Below are 14,451 nucleotides of genomic sequence, written 5' to 3' on the forward strand. Positions count from 1 at the left end.
CTGCCATCATCTGTTGGGGCAGCAGCATCAGAGCCAGGGACCTAAAAAGGCTCAACAACCTGATAAAGAAGGCTGGTTCTGTTCTGGGGATGACTGTGGAACCTCTGGAGATGATGATGCAAAGAAGGATTTTGCATAAAATCAGGGAAATCATGGACAACCCTGACCATCCTCTTCATGAGACCGTCATCGGAAAACAGAGTCTCTTTAGTCAAAGGCTTCTTCAGATTAGCTGTAAAACGGACCGCTACAGGAGATCTTTCCTGCTCACAGCCATCACCATCTATAATAACTCCTTGATTTAAATGAGCTACGTCAACATTTAATTTCCCTTTGGGATTAATAAAGTATTTTTGAATTGAATTGAATTGAATTGAATTTATATCATTAATTGTTGTTTTAACATCTTGACAAAAAGAGCCGTGTTTGAGAAGATTTAAATACAATTACAGTATCCTTTGTTACTCTTTTGTGCATTTGTAGGAGTTAAAGTGAGTTTGATAAGGCAGTGTTCTGTAAGAGGCACAGCAGAATTAGTAAAATTAACTTCTAAGTCATGTGTAAACTCCGATACAAGCCAATAATCTAATCTAGATTTAACTGTTCCATCAGGTTTGCGCCATGTAAAAATGTGGGCATCTGGATGTAGAGTACGCCATATATCATTCAACTTGAACTCATTACAGAAATTAAACAGAATGGAATTTTTATAATGATTTTAAATCTCGCATCTATCCAGCCATTCATCCATTACCATATTATTGTCTCCTCCAAAAATAATATCACAGTTTTGATTTTGAGACAGGTCTTTTAAAATGTTGCTGAACTCTATAATTAATCCTTTGTTTTGGTTGTGATTATTGTATCCATATATATTACCTAATATAAAAAAATCTTTTTTAGTGCTAACTACTTTCCCAGGAAAGTTATTTAAAAGAATAGTGACCCAGCTGACCTATTTGTGCCATGACTAAAACATTTTTTGTCCCCCCATTGGTTTGACCAAAATGTTACATCTGCACTGTTGCTGTGAGTTTCCTGAAGAAGATAGCAATGTAGTTTTTTATGTTTTAAGAATAGAATAGTTGCTTTACGTTTTATAGAGTCTCTCAGACCCCTAGCATTAACTGAAACAACAGAAAGTTTATAGTTGAAAAAAGACATGACCAATAACAAAAATGATAAAATAAAAAATAAAAATGATTATAAATAAATAAAAAGAAGAGAAGTGTAAGTTTTGACTACTAAGTAATAAATTGAAATTGAATGCCCTGGGACACTGACATATTTAACAGTAAATGTAAACCAAAATCATAACAGAATGCTTCATAAAACTTAAAATTGTCTTATAGGGAGTTTAAATAAATTATCTTTTACCCTTTCTCATTTTCAGTTATGTCGCTTTGATTATAAAACTTAACAGCAACTATATTTGGTGTATTTCAACAACATGGCGAGTGGGTTCCTTAGATGCCTATGATGACTCTTTTACCGTTGATGTAGCCGAATGGACCTTTATAGTAGGTGGTCTTCCCTGCAGCTCGAGCCTCTCAGCTTTGTAGAATTTGGAATTTTTGTGAGCCTCCAGATCTCATTACAGTGAAGCCTCATGACAAACTGGATGATGACTTGGTGTTTTTTTCCCCATCTCTTGTTTGCCAAGTTTGTGAACGCTGTCAAAAACTGTATCCATAGTTGAAGCCCACTGTGGTGCAATTTCTGATAGGCTGCAGATGATTTCCTCACAGATCTTTTCATTATCTTTTTCTTGTAGACGATGTATTTTGAGGTTCCATCACCTGTTGCAGCTCTCCAGCTTTGTTAGTTTTTCATATTGTTCTTTATTTTATTTTTTTTGGTGAGTTGGGGTATTATTTTTTCAAATTCTTTTAGCTTAGCTTTGCACTCTTTAATATCAACTGCATCATTTCCACCAGCTTAGCAATGCTAACTACCATTGTGGAAGTTTTGGTCAGCTCCTCCCCAAAAGTATCAATTCTTGTGGTCAAATTTTCTATTGCTCAGACGAGGGTCTCATTTGACTGGACCTGGGTTGTTTTAATCTTATTAGGTAGAGTTGATGATTTGATTGTAGAAATAGGGGAATTTTTCCTCTTACCGGAGGGGTTAGAAGTTTTCATTCGTCCATATTCATGGTCAGCCAAACTAGCTTGGTTTATGGTTAGTTTAGCAATAGCTTTTCCGCTCGCCATGTCTTACTTTTCCTAGTCTGTGTTTGGAGTATTTACTGATTTTTTTCGCATAAAGTGGATAACATCTGTTGAAGATACACACTTTCCATTTGTCTGACTTATGGTTGATGTTGGTATTAAGCTCAAATTCCAGAGCAGTAAGTTGCGAGCTCAGAAGAGGGTGTTTATTAGTTCCGCCATCTTCGAATGTTCAGGCAGTGAGATAACTGTCACCTCACCTCTGTGTCTTCCTAATAAAAATAAATAAATAAAAAACTCAGTCTCTCGCCTCGTAAACATGGTGGTTTGCTTAGAGACCATCAACAAATGACCAAACCAGTGACACTTGAAAAATAAAAATTAATAACCTAAATGTGAATATCTGACCAAGAGTTAATGTTGAATTGTTTCACTGGACTGGACAAATAAGACATACCTAATTTTATCTGAATTTAAAGCATTTTAGATTTTGTATTATTATTTTTATGAAAAATTTGAAGTTCTCAATATCTTCCATGTCTTGAGACCAGGTGATGAAAAGTTGATGCTAAATTGTTTCATTAGGTTGATGTGTCTTTTTAGTCCAGTCTAATGAAACAATTCAACATTAATCATTAATCTTTTCATCACAAAAAATATTTTAAATATTTCAAAATATTCTTATTTTGAAATGCTTTAAAACCAGATACAATTAGATACAATTATTTTTCCAGTCTAATGAAATAACTCATTATTAACTGGTCAAATGTTCTCATGAAATGGAGGTTATTATTTTTATTTAAGTGTCATTGGTATGGTAATTTGTTGATGGTCACGAAGTCAACCATAGTGTTTACGAGGCAGGAAACTCTGACATTTTTATTTTTTATTTATGCATCATTCATGTCTTGTGGCATGTTTAATCATTTGGAGTTCATTCTGCAAATGTTTCTTTTTGCCAGTTCGCCTCATGTTTGCACCTGTCGGTCACTGTAATTTAACCTCAAATGACATTAATGCAACCAACAACATAAGCCCCCAAATCAACATCAGACAATTTTAGCCAAACACAGGGTTTGCTGTTTAAAACCTTTCCAGTAACTACTTGAAGTCAGCTCTGTCTGTCTGTAAGCAAAATATCTCATGAACCACTGCCTAAATTTAAATAAAATTTTCAGGAAATAATCATTCAATGTACATTTACAAGTGATTACCTACTGGAGCCAAATTAAAATGGCTGTCATAGCCAACTGACCTTAGAAAACACAAAAATGGCTATAACTCAGTCAATTTACAGATATTTTCTGTGGTTATAGCCAAGAGTAAATCACAATATATTCCAAGTGCGACTCAATGTGCAACATATCTTTCAGAAGGTAATCACTGGATGTATATCTACAACTGTAACATCTGAAGTCAATCCAATTCAAGATGGCCACTCTCTTCACTGGCTTCCAGATTCCACCAGGATTGAATATAAGATTTCCCTCCTTACACACCAATGCATCTATGGACATGTCCCCACCTATCTCAAAGAACTCCTTAACCCACAAAACACAACTCGCTCACTCCACACCACCCACTTAAACCTTCTCCATATACCCAGAACTAAATGGAGGACCATGGGGTATAGGGCCTTCTGTGCTACTGCTCCACATTTGTGGAATGCCCTCCCTGACACTCTAAAGGCATCACAGTGAACTGACTGTTTTAAAAAAGGTCTTAAGACGTTTCTTTTTAGCAAAATTTTTGGTTCCCTTTCTCAGATGTTTATTTTAATCTCTTTTATTCTTTTATTTTTTTTTAATTGTAACTGTGTGTTTTGTTTTTACCCCTTTGTAGTCCTTTGAGATCTCAAGATGAAAAGGGCATTATAAATTAAATGTATTTTTATTTATTATTATTCACATCACATACTCTGAGTGTGAGATCTTATAATAGCCACTAAGATTGTGAATACTATTACTTTCAAGGTTTGACCAAAACATTTTAAAAAAATACTTATCAAAAAGTGCCATGCCCACCGATAGCCACGCCCCTGATCTGAACTCCCACAGTATGTAAGTTCACCTCATCACAAACTGTGTTTGTGTTCTTTAAGTTCAACAGAAGTATGATACTTTTGTGCAATGACATTAAAAAAAATCAAGTCTAAAAACCCATTCAAGCTACAGGCCTGATGGGATGACAGGGGTTCTACAGGCCTACCTTGCAAAGTCACAGAGCAACCCTCTCTGACATCAGATTCATCAGGGATGGACTCAATAGTTTGGGCCTTCTGTGCACTCCAACTGCACTCTGGAGTTTGTCTTTCTGTAGTCTGTTGAGAAGGGAAAACATGGTTAATCTGTTTAAACATGGTTTAAATATAAAGAACTACTTTTAAAGTTACAAACTGTGGACTACAATGTAGAACATACCCTTTTACCTGTACGGACAGAAGTAAAAAAAGTATTTTACTAATCATACTCAATGGTTAAAGTTGCCTAAGTTGAGAAAAATAACCTAGTGTGAAAAAAAATGCTGGAAAATAAGAATTCTTTCACAAGTTTTAATTGTCATTGTTTGTTTATAAAATGCAAAATAATATAATTAAAGAGAAATCTAATTTAAAATAATAGGTGCTGTACCCACGGGTGAGTGTGAGTCTGATTCAGTGATGTCAGAGCAAAATCAAGGATGTAATTGTGTCTGCATAAGTGTAGGCAATTGTACTGTTCACAGTACATGGTTACTTGGTCTAACAAATATTTTAATGTGTTTTAATGTGGGAGACAGGTGCAATAAAGGGTTTTTATATTACCATTTTTATAAACTTGTAGGTATCTTGTGTTAGCATGATCTCAATGTTCTTACTCTATTCTCTCTGACTGATAGCCAGACAAAATGCAGCATAGATTAAAAGCTTATAAATACAGCTTTTATTTCCTCATCTCCACAGCTGAAAGGTGTCTGAGCTGTGAGTTTGCAGCTACCAGTGTTCAGCTGAACCAACTCAAAGTTAGGGGAAGGGGGTGTAGAATTTAGTGATACTTTTTTTGTTTGTTTTGTTTTGCACTTGGATACCCAAATGGAAGTACAAAAACATGTAAAAAGTGAATTTTGCATAATGTCCCCTTTAAAGTCCAAGAAAGTGCATGTGTATTTCAAACTAGATGTCCTAATGAACTCAACTCATGTTCATATTTGGGTTTGTTCATGTAATCCTGGTTTTCTGTCATCTGTGTTGTTGTTTTTTAAGATAAAGAAAAAACTTTTTCACTTGATGCCCAAGAAATTCTTTTCAGTTGAGCATTCATGAACAGTGAGATGCAGCCGTTGATCTGCGCACACTTGGTACCATGTAAAGACTTTTTTTTTCTGTTGATAACAGATCCCTGGGCAGGTGTGTGCAAGGTAGCTCTTTTTTACAAAAGGATTTTTTTTTTTTTTGATTCTAGATGACACAGTCTTTAACTTGTCTAAAATGTGTTTTGCTGGAAAGTAATTTGAAGTGAATTGGCTTGCAAACACCAGTATACGGTCATTTTAAAGAGGGGGCTTGTTTCCTCTGTAATCTCTCCTGACGTCCTGGTTACCTGTGCAACATTTGATCAGCAAATTTCTTGCAATGGACTGTACTGTGTTGGAGCCTGTTTGTAATGGGCTGGAGAATGTCCTGGTCATGACTGTTTTTAGCAAGTATATGTTAGCTATCCCTACTCGTGACCAATGTGCTTTTACAATGACTCAGGTTTTGTTGACAGAGTGGTTCTAAAAGTTTTTGTGTTCCTGACTAAATTCATTGGATCAGGATGGGACTTTAAGAGTGCTCATGTTCAGCAGCTGTTTGCCCTTTATGGAACGGAGAAATCCTGTACCACCCCATACCATCCAGCTGGTAACAGGCAGTTCAAACTGTTTAACAGGATGTTGTACATCTTGTTGTGCATACTGCTTGTTTCAAAAAGTGGGACTGGAGTTCCTATTTGCCTCAGCTCTTTACTTTCACAGCATTACTTCTTCCAGATGTTGATGAACAGGAGTTAACTCTGTGTTGTGTAGAGTTCATGACCCTGTAGGTAGTGGTGGAGATGGCCTCTGAAGGTGCCAGAGAACAATTAAAAGTGGTAGCTGAGCACAGGAAGAAGTACTTTAACCAGCATGTCAAAGATGCTCCACTTAAAGTAGGTCACTTGGTGCTGCTACAAGAGTTAGGTGTGAGAGGCTGCCACAAGATCCATGAATTGTGAGTTTCTGTAGTATATAAAATACTGAAGTCACCAAAGAGTGGAGGTCCTATGTACACCATTGTATTAATGGATGACCAAACCAAGGTAAAAAAGAAAAACGTTCACTGTACCATGTTGATGGCTGTGGATGATTCTCCAGGTAAGACGGTGTCCTATCATTTTTCACCTGACCAATTACTATCAGAGGAAGAGGTGTCAATGGAAGGTGATCTTTTGTTTATTAGGAAGGAGTCTCCTCTGTCAGCCTCAATGCATGTGGCAGCAGTGACACCAACCATACCTCTGTTATGTCCAACACTTGCTCCAGCTTCTATATTGCCTGGTCCTTCTGTAGATCCTACTCATGGGGGGACGGAGATACAATCCATTCCCCTGGCCATTCCACCAGCAAGCCACCTTGCTACTAGTGAAGTGACAGTGTCCCTGCAACAGACCTAACCGTTGATGGCAGCTCAACACTCTAACATTTATCATCTTCCTAGGTCAGTGGGAGGATCTGAACAGTCAGCTGTAAACCCACCTGGTGTCATGTCAAGTGCTGTGATGGCTGTTTTTAGGCCCTGGGATTAGCTTTATGTCTAGTCTAAATTGATTAACTGTCAGGGCGCCAATGTATTTGGGGGTGTGGGATAGGAAGCAGAATGACAATTATCCTTATTTTCAAGGAAGACTGACTGCAGTGGTGTGAATTGGCTGGCTAATGTCTAGTAAAAGGTGCATTATAAAAAGAGGGCTCATTTCCTCTGCCATCATCTCTCTGCACTTACTCCTGACTTCCGGGTTACCTGACGGAGTTGCTGTGTAATAAATTATCAGTGTTAGTTTTACCTGCGAGGTAGGTAGAATCTCTTTTCTTTGTTGGCAGCTTTGGATTTTGGTATTTTATTAACTGGTAGAAGGTAGAACAGGTAGAAGTGACTGGCGTGCTGCATCGCCTTCTAATGTTGGAGTGGTATGCATGTTTTTCTATGGTGCTGGTTCCCCTATTTTGTGCGCTGTGGCTGACAGGTCCCTTCCACTTTTTGTGTGCAGTGTACTAAAAGCTTTTGGATGATTTTTTTTTCCATCCACTTTTATTTTACCATTTTCCACTGGAAGCCTCAGTCCTGATTACTTTTCTATTCTTTTGGTAACTTATTGAACGTTGTTAGAACACCGTCTCCTGTTTCCTTGTAGAATGAACTGAAGTGCCTTATTGGTACTAGTTATTTCCATGGGTGAAAGTCCCAAGGTGGCATTGCTACATTGTGTACTTCTGAAGGTAATAACTTAAGAAAAACTATTGCCACCCTGAGGTTGCCACATTACGATGAATTGTATGAAACTGAGGGTCTGGATTTTCATTAATGGTTTTTGTAGCCGTTTTAATGTGGTAAAAATATTTTCATTAGAAAGCCATCAAAAAAAGGTGCTAAAATGGAAGACAAAAAAGAATATATGGCTTCATTTTCCAAGAGTGTTTAATAAAAGGGATTTTCAGAATAAATTTTATCTTTAAAGCTTTTTTTAAAGAATATTGTTTAAAATCTCATCTTATTCTTGTAAACCAAGGATCTTGTCTCATCTTGTGAATTGAGTATATTGTTACAGCCCTATGTCTGACATTTAAGCAACTGTGATTTGCAGCAGGTAGTGACAGACAAATAACTGTTTTGTGGTGGAGTCACACCGAGAGGTAAAAATTTCCAAAACTTATTGTGGCTTTCAAGATGCCTGATACCTTTTTTTTAAAAGGCTCCTTGCCCTTTTTGGTGGACTCCTCTTACTTTTTCTTCTTTCCAAGGCAAAATGACCATGACCAATCAAAATACAATCTTAAATAATAATACAATCTTACTCCCTGACCCGTAACCTAAGACCGGACTGTCAGATGAACATAAAAAGTCTGCATGGGAAGTGAACAAAATTAAATTGTATAATTATACATTTTGCCAATGATACTAAATGCAGCACTTTATGAAGTCAAATCATGCTGTGGTACCTTAGTTACTATGGGTGAATCATGTTCATGAGTCAGTGAAAGGTTGTTAAGGTGCTGGTAGGGGTGACAGATGACACTGTCCTGAACTTGGCTCATAGAAAGATAGGTGGTAGGCAGGGGCATTCTGAGTGAGTATTGAGGCTGGGGTTTGGGAGAGCTGCATGGATTCTGGGTGTTTGGAGGACCATTGTCTAAGACCTTTAAAGCCTCCACTTGAGCTGAACTGGTTGACTCTGACAGATGCCTGTTAGAATCAGAAGAAAAAAACAAATGTCAAAGTTTATTTTGAAGCAAGCAATTAATTTTGAAATGATTGTGCTAAGTACCTGCGAAGGGAGCTGAGAGTTCCAGTCAGAACTTTGACCCGTTTTAACATAGAGTCCATCTTGTGAGGCTCCTCTTTCAGGAAATGCACTGCCTTCACCTCCAGCCTCAGCACCGAACGCATCTTTGTCTGCAGCATTGGAAGCTCATCTAGCAGACAAATGGTAAAAACACAGACTGGTTAACACAAAACTGTTTGACCTTGGAATATGATGTGTGGGTTGGGGGAAATCCAAATCTTGAGTGTTTTTATGAAGTTCTTTAAAATTAGAGAAGCAAGTGTCAACAGTTGTCAAAACCAGTTTTTATAAATTACATCAAAATGCCAAAGCAGAATCTTACATTCCTCCAAAAGACCTCAAATTACTTGTCCATGTCTTTATTATCCTTCAGACTGGATTACTGCAATTTGTTTTGTTTTAGCCTTAAACAATCTTCTCTTCATCACCTGCAGTCAGCTCAGAATGCTGCTGCACATCTATTAATACAAGGCACGACAACATATCACTCCAGTTTTAACAGATTTATACTAGCTGCCTATTCATTTCTGTATTGATTTTAAGAATATTCACTTACTTGTAAGATTTTAAGTGGTTTAGCACCCAATTATTTAACTGAACTGCTTGCCTTTATAAACCTAAAAGAACACTGAGATAATCCAGTCAGATGCTCTTAGTGCAGCTGCAGGCTAAATTTAGGATCAGGCCTTTGAAGTGGCAGCCCCAAGACTGAAACAACTTGCCCCTTGATATTCTGGAGACCATAGTCTTTTAAATTCTGCCTGAAAACTCACATTTTTGCATTGGTTTTAAATTTGAGGCCCATTTGAGTCCTATCAGGTCATTTATGTTGTAGTGCTTTCTTGATTTAGTTTATTTTTAGTCTATTTTAATTGTATTTGCTGGGTTTTATGTGTAATTTTATTGTATGGATTTTGGGCCTTTCCTGTTTGTTTTTAACCACCTAGCAAAGCACTTTGGTCAACCTTGTTTTAAAGATGCTATAGAAATAACATTAGCATTGGCAATAACACACACAAAAGCTTGCATTTCTATCCATATTAGGACATTTTATTGAGTTCCATTCATTTCTGTAGTTTACAATGACTCTAACCCTAAACCCTAAGCATTCTCGAGCTCCTCCAGCGGGATCCCAAGGCATTCAAAGGTCAACAAGGATATATAATCCCTCCAGCAAGTACTAGGTCTGCCTTGGCGGCAGTGGCTCAGGAGGTAGGGGTTTGTCCTGTAATCGGAGGGTTGCTGGTTTGAGCCCCCGCGCTGGCTGTCTCAGCCGTTGTGTCCTTGGGCAAGACACTTCACCTGTCTTGCCTACTGGTGGTGGTCAGCCCGCCCTAGGGCAGCTGTGGCTACGATGTAGCTTACCACCATCAGTGTGGATGAATGGGTGAATGATAGTAGTGTAAAGCGCTTTGGGTCCTTGGACTAGATAAAGTGCAAGCCATTTACCATTTACCATATCCTCTCAGTAGGACGTGCCCATTCTTCTACTTAACGGTGGTTGGAAACAACATTGGGGTGCATTACCGCCACCTACTGGAAGGGAGTGTCGATCACAATACTCGTTTAAAAACAAAACCCTTCAGTTCATGTGAGCATAATAAAATAAATTAATGTAAATTCATAATCTGCTGCCAGGAAACATACAAATAATGGGGTAGTTAAAATTCTTTAATAAGATTTAACTTTTAATGTTTAGGACACGAACAACATTTAAAAACATTTTGCATCTAACTGTAGTATTACATTATTTAATACACTTACGGTTGAAATAGAAGAGGATCCAAACTATTTTCAGTTTTTAAAAAAATACATTGATATAAAATAAAAATGCTAACAAATATATATGAAGAAAAGCTTGAATAATCACAATTAACTAATACATGCTTACATTCACATATACTATACATTTATTATTTTTTATCTTCATTCTTTTGATCCCTCTCTAATCGATGACAAGTTCAGCTGCATGTTAATCAACTGCTGCTTGTCCAGGTGATGTCCTGAAAACCATGTAAGCCAAGTAGATAGTTTTGGGGGGTGGACCAGGTCTGATTCGGTCAGACAGCTTCCGTTCCACTTCAAATGTAGCAGTTCTCAATTCTAAAAGTCTGTCCAAATTTATTAGTTTCTCAAAAGAAATACTGACAATCCAGGAGCAAGATTAGACTCTCATCGGTCTAATAACTGATCACAGCATTAATTTATTTTGTCTTAAAACAACCTGGTCACAGCATAATCTTACCTTTATTTAAAATAGAAACAGTACATAAAACCTGTTACATATTACGCATTGTTAACTTGCACACCTATCCCCTGCTTAGGCTCCCTCCTCCCTTTACTTGATTTTTCCATAAAGTTATTAGACAACAAAGAATACAATTCCATTGTTGTGCTGATGACATTCAGTTATATTTATCCATGAAACCTGATTAATCCAATCAGTTACTTACATTACAAACATGTCTTAAAGACATAAAAACCTGGATGACTCTTAATTTTTTGTTTTTAAGCTTAGATAAGACAGGTCAGAGGTCAAGCTCACAAGAGCCCCTGAGCTCCAGCTCTGAAACTCTGCACAGTAGGAAGTTCAAACTTGGCGGCTGTACTCCTCGTGTGTCGATGATTAGCATTTCATAACGCCTGTCTACAACGGACCAGCTCTCACACCGACAGTCAGTTAGGATGAACATGCACACGCAGTCCTGTTTAAGTTTCTTCAGAAACTTTCTAGTTATATATTATTCTTCCGTTACCCTCAATGCGGCTCGCACGGGGCAACGCGCCCACACAAAAGTTATATCAAAACGACCGGCTCGATATGGTAATGCAGGCAATTACTGTTCTTGCCATTTCGAGTTCAAATGGCGACATAAATTGCAAAAAAGTATGTATTCTGATGCGGAAGTGGTACGGTCACAAGATACGGTGGGTCACAGAATATGGTGTAACACCGGCGCAGCTTAGAGTGGCGGTCACGTGACCCCACATATTTGGGTCAAATGTACCTACATTTCATATCAAATCGTTCGTATTTTTCACCTCTTTCTGGTACTACCAATGTTTTCTCTGGAAACCGTAGACTTCTGTCGCTACTAGCCGCTGAATACGACGTGATACCGGTTTCGCATTTTGTCTTTGAAAAAAAACACTCATAAAACGCAGAAAACTCCTCCTACAGACATGACACACATCAAAAAGAAGGCCTTTTTCTGCTCTTTCTGAAAATGTCAGTGTTTAAACTGTACGGCTTATACTTTAATCACAACGAGCCCCTTCAGGCAACAAACTGACTGTTAGCAACATTAGCTTCATCACTAGCTTCAATGCTAAAAACATGCTGCTTCTTCTTCTATTTAACGGTGGTTGGAAATGACATTGGGGTGCATTACCGCCACCTATTGGAGGGGAGTGTGGATCACAATACTGGTTAAAAAAAAATATTCTGTTCATCTGAGAATTTCAAAACAGCCACCAACACTGGTTTCTGTGCGTTACATTTATTTACAGATGGTATACTCCACCGAATGCGACGTGATACCGCCGACATTAGCTTAGTTTCGCCTTCTGTCTTTGAAAAAAAAGCTCATAAAATGCAGAACATTTCTCCTACAGAAACAACACATATATCAAAACAAAGGTCTTTCTCTGCTCTTTCTGAAAATGTCCGTGCTTAAACTGTACGGCTTATACTTTATTCACAACAAGCCCCTTCAGGCAACAAGTTGACTTTTAGCAACATTAGCTTCTTCTCGAGCTTCTAGTTTTTAGCCTCTCTACGCTAAAAACATGCTTTTTCTTCTTCTTTGATTTAATGGTGGTAGGAAACAACATTGGAGTGCATTACCGCCACCTACTGGAAGGGAGTGTGGATCAGAATGCTGGCTTCAAAAACATAAAAACAGTTCAGTTCATATAAACATTTAAGGACAGTCACCAACACGGGTTTCTGTGACTTACATTGATTTTGCAATGATATACTTAGAAATGATATTCTTGCAGTCTTTAAGAGTTTATTTGTGTTAGTATTTCTCACAGTTATTTTGGCATTATTTCGATACTGGTGTTGTTACAGGACCACACACAGCTGTCAAGTTTGAACTTATTATATATATATATATATATATATATATATATATATATATATATATATATATATATATAATAAGTTCAAAGTTCAAACTTGACAGCTGTACTCCTCGTGTGTCAACACTCAACGGATCAGCTTTTACAGCGACAGTCAGTCGGGACGAACATGCACACATGCAGTCCCGTTCTAAGTTTCTTCAGAAGCTTTCTAGTTAGTAATTCTTATGTTGGCTGCTTAGCGGGCCTTTGGTACTATTAGAAAATCTTCTGTACCATAAGTTTTAGCATTGTCATGTTTTAGCTTATTTAGCCTTCCTGTACATTTAGTTAAGGTCCTGTACATTTAGTTTAGTTTAGTTTAGTTTATATTTCAGATATTGTTAGATTGTTAGATTCCTAACTGTTGTTTAGTTCAGCTTTAACTTTGTCAATACTTTATTTAGAATATTTTAGCTACTATTTTGACTGTCTTAGCTCATGTTTAGATATGTTTAGTTTCATGATTTTACTTAGGTTATCCTATACTTCATTTAGATTATACATGATTGATGTTTTTTTTACTTCTTTATTTTTATATTTGATTATGATTTAATTAACATTACTTTAGCTACTATTTTGACTGTGTTAGCTCATGTTTAGAATAGTCTGGTTTTGTGATTTCTTTTAGATTATCCTATATTTCACTTAGATTGTACATGACTGATGTGTTTTTTCTGTCTTTGATTATGTACCTGCTGTATTTGATTCTGTTGTTGTTTCTGTTGTAAAGTGCTTTGGTTGATCTTGTTGCCGAAAAGTGCTATATAAATAAATCCCACTTCACTTCACTACATCCACCTGACACCTCTCTGCCTGGGTAACTCCAGAGTAAGAAAGAGTCTAGCCCCTCTCCACTAGTTGGGTTCCAGACCCCAAGCTGTGTGTAGAGGTGAGCCCAACTGTATCTAGTTGGTATCACTCAACCTCACACACAAGTTCCAACTTTTTACTTCAGCGAGAGGACATTTCATGTTCCTAGGTCTAATTTATGTTGCCAGGAATCAGCATACCCCAGGACCCTCCCCAGCAAGCCATTTGGCTCATATAGCACTCAACATCAACAATTCTTTTCAAAGATGGTGGGCCTAAAAACAGGTGGCTTTCTGCAATGCAAGGCTCCACCACCAGGCACTTGCCGGCAAGCTCTGCTGGAGCAAGGCCAACAGCTCATGAGAAGGAGATGTTTGGTAGAAGACACCCTGGCCCTGCAGATTATGAGAGTGGGCAGCTTAGTGGAGGGAGCCCTGGGTCAAGAGGTTAGGAGAGGGGGCAGCTTGGTGGAAGGGGCCCCAAGCCTGGAGCTCCAACCCTGTGGGGGCCCTGTGCCTAGAGATCGGGTAAGGAGGCAGGTTGATAAACGAGGCCCCTGGGCCAAGAGCTCTGGAAAGGAGCCAGCTTAATGAAGGTGGCCCCGGGCTGAGAGCTCTGGAGCTGGGACAGCTTGTTGGAGACATGGCAACCTCTTTCACAATGATTACAGGCACAGCAGATAAAGTCTGGTTGGAATGTCAGGTAAACACAATTTTTTTTCTTTCATGAGGCTGGGGCTCATGAGAGACAGCAGCTTGGTGTAGTGGGCCCTGAGCTTGTAGCTC

The 14,451-nt window shown here is 38.0% G+C and overlaps 1 protein-coding gene across 1 annotated transcript in view; it reads right to left on the reverse strand.

Annotated features, from left to right (window-relative positions):
• si:ch211-207d6.2 (sickle tail protein) overlaps nt 1–14,451 on the reverse strand; it is a gene marked incomplete in the record, with an annotated part of 93,134 nt that overhangs the window by 19,389 nt on the left and 59,294 nt on the right. Inside the window, 3 exon segments of the mRNA XM_037982015.1 lie at nt 4,380–4,491; nt 8,385–8,628; nt 8,711–8,858. Coding sequence (XP_037837943.1) covers nt 4,380–4,491; nt 8,385–8,628; nt 8,711–8,858 — 504 coding nt within the window.

The sequence above is a fragment of the Kryptolebias marmoratus genome, linkage group LG20 (genome assembly GCF_001649575.2).
Source record: "Kryptolebias marmoratus isolate JLee-2015 linkage group LG20, ASM164957v2, whole genome shotgun sequence".
In the NCBI taxonomy this organism is placed as follows: domain Eukaryota; kingdom Metazoa; phylum Chordata; class Actinopteri; order Cyprinodontiformes; family Rivulidae; genus Kryptolebias; species Kryptolebias marmoratus.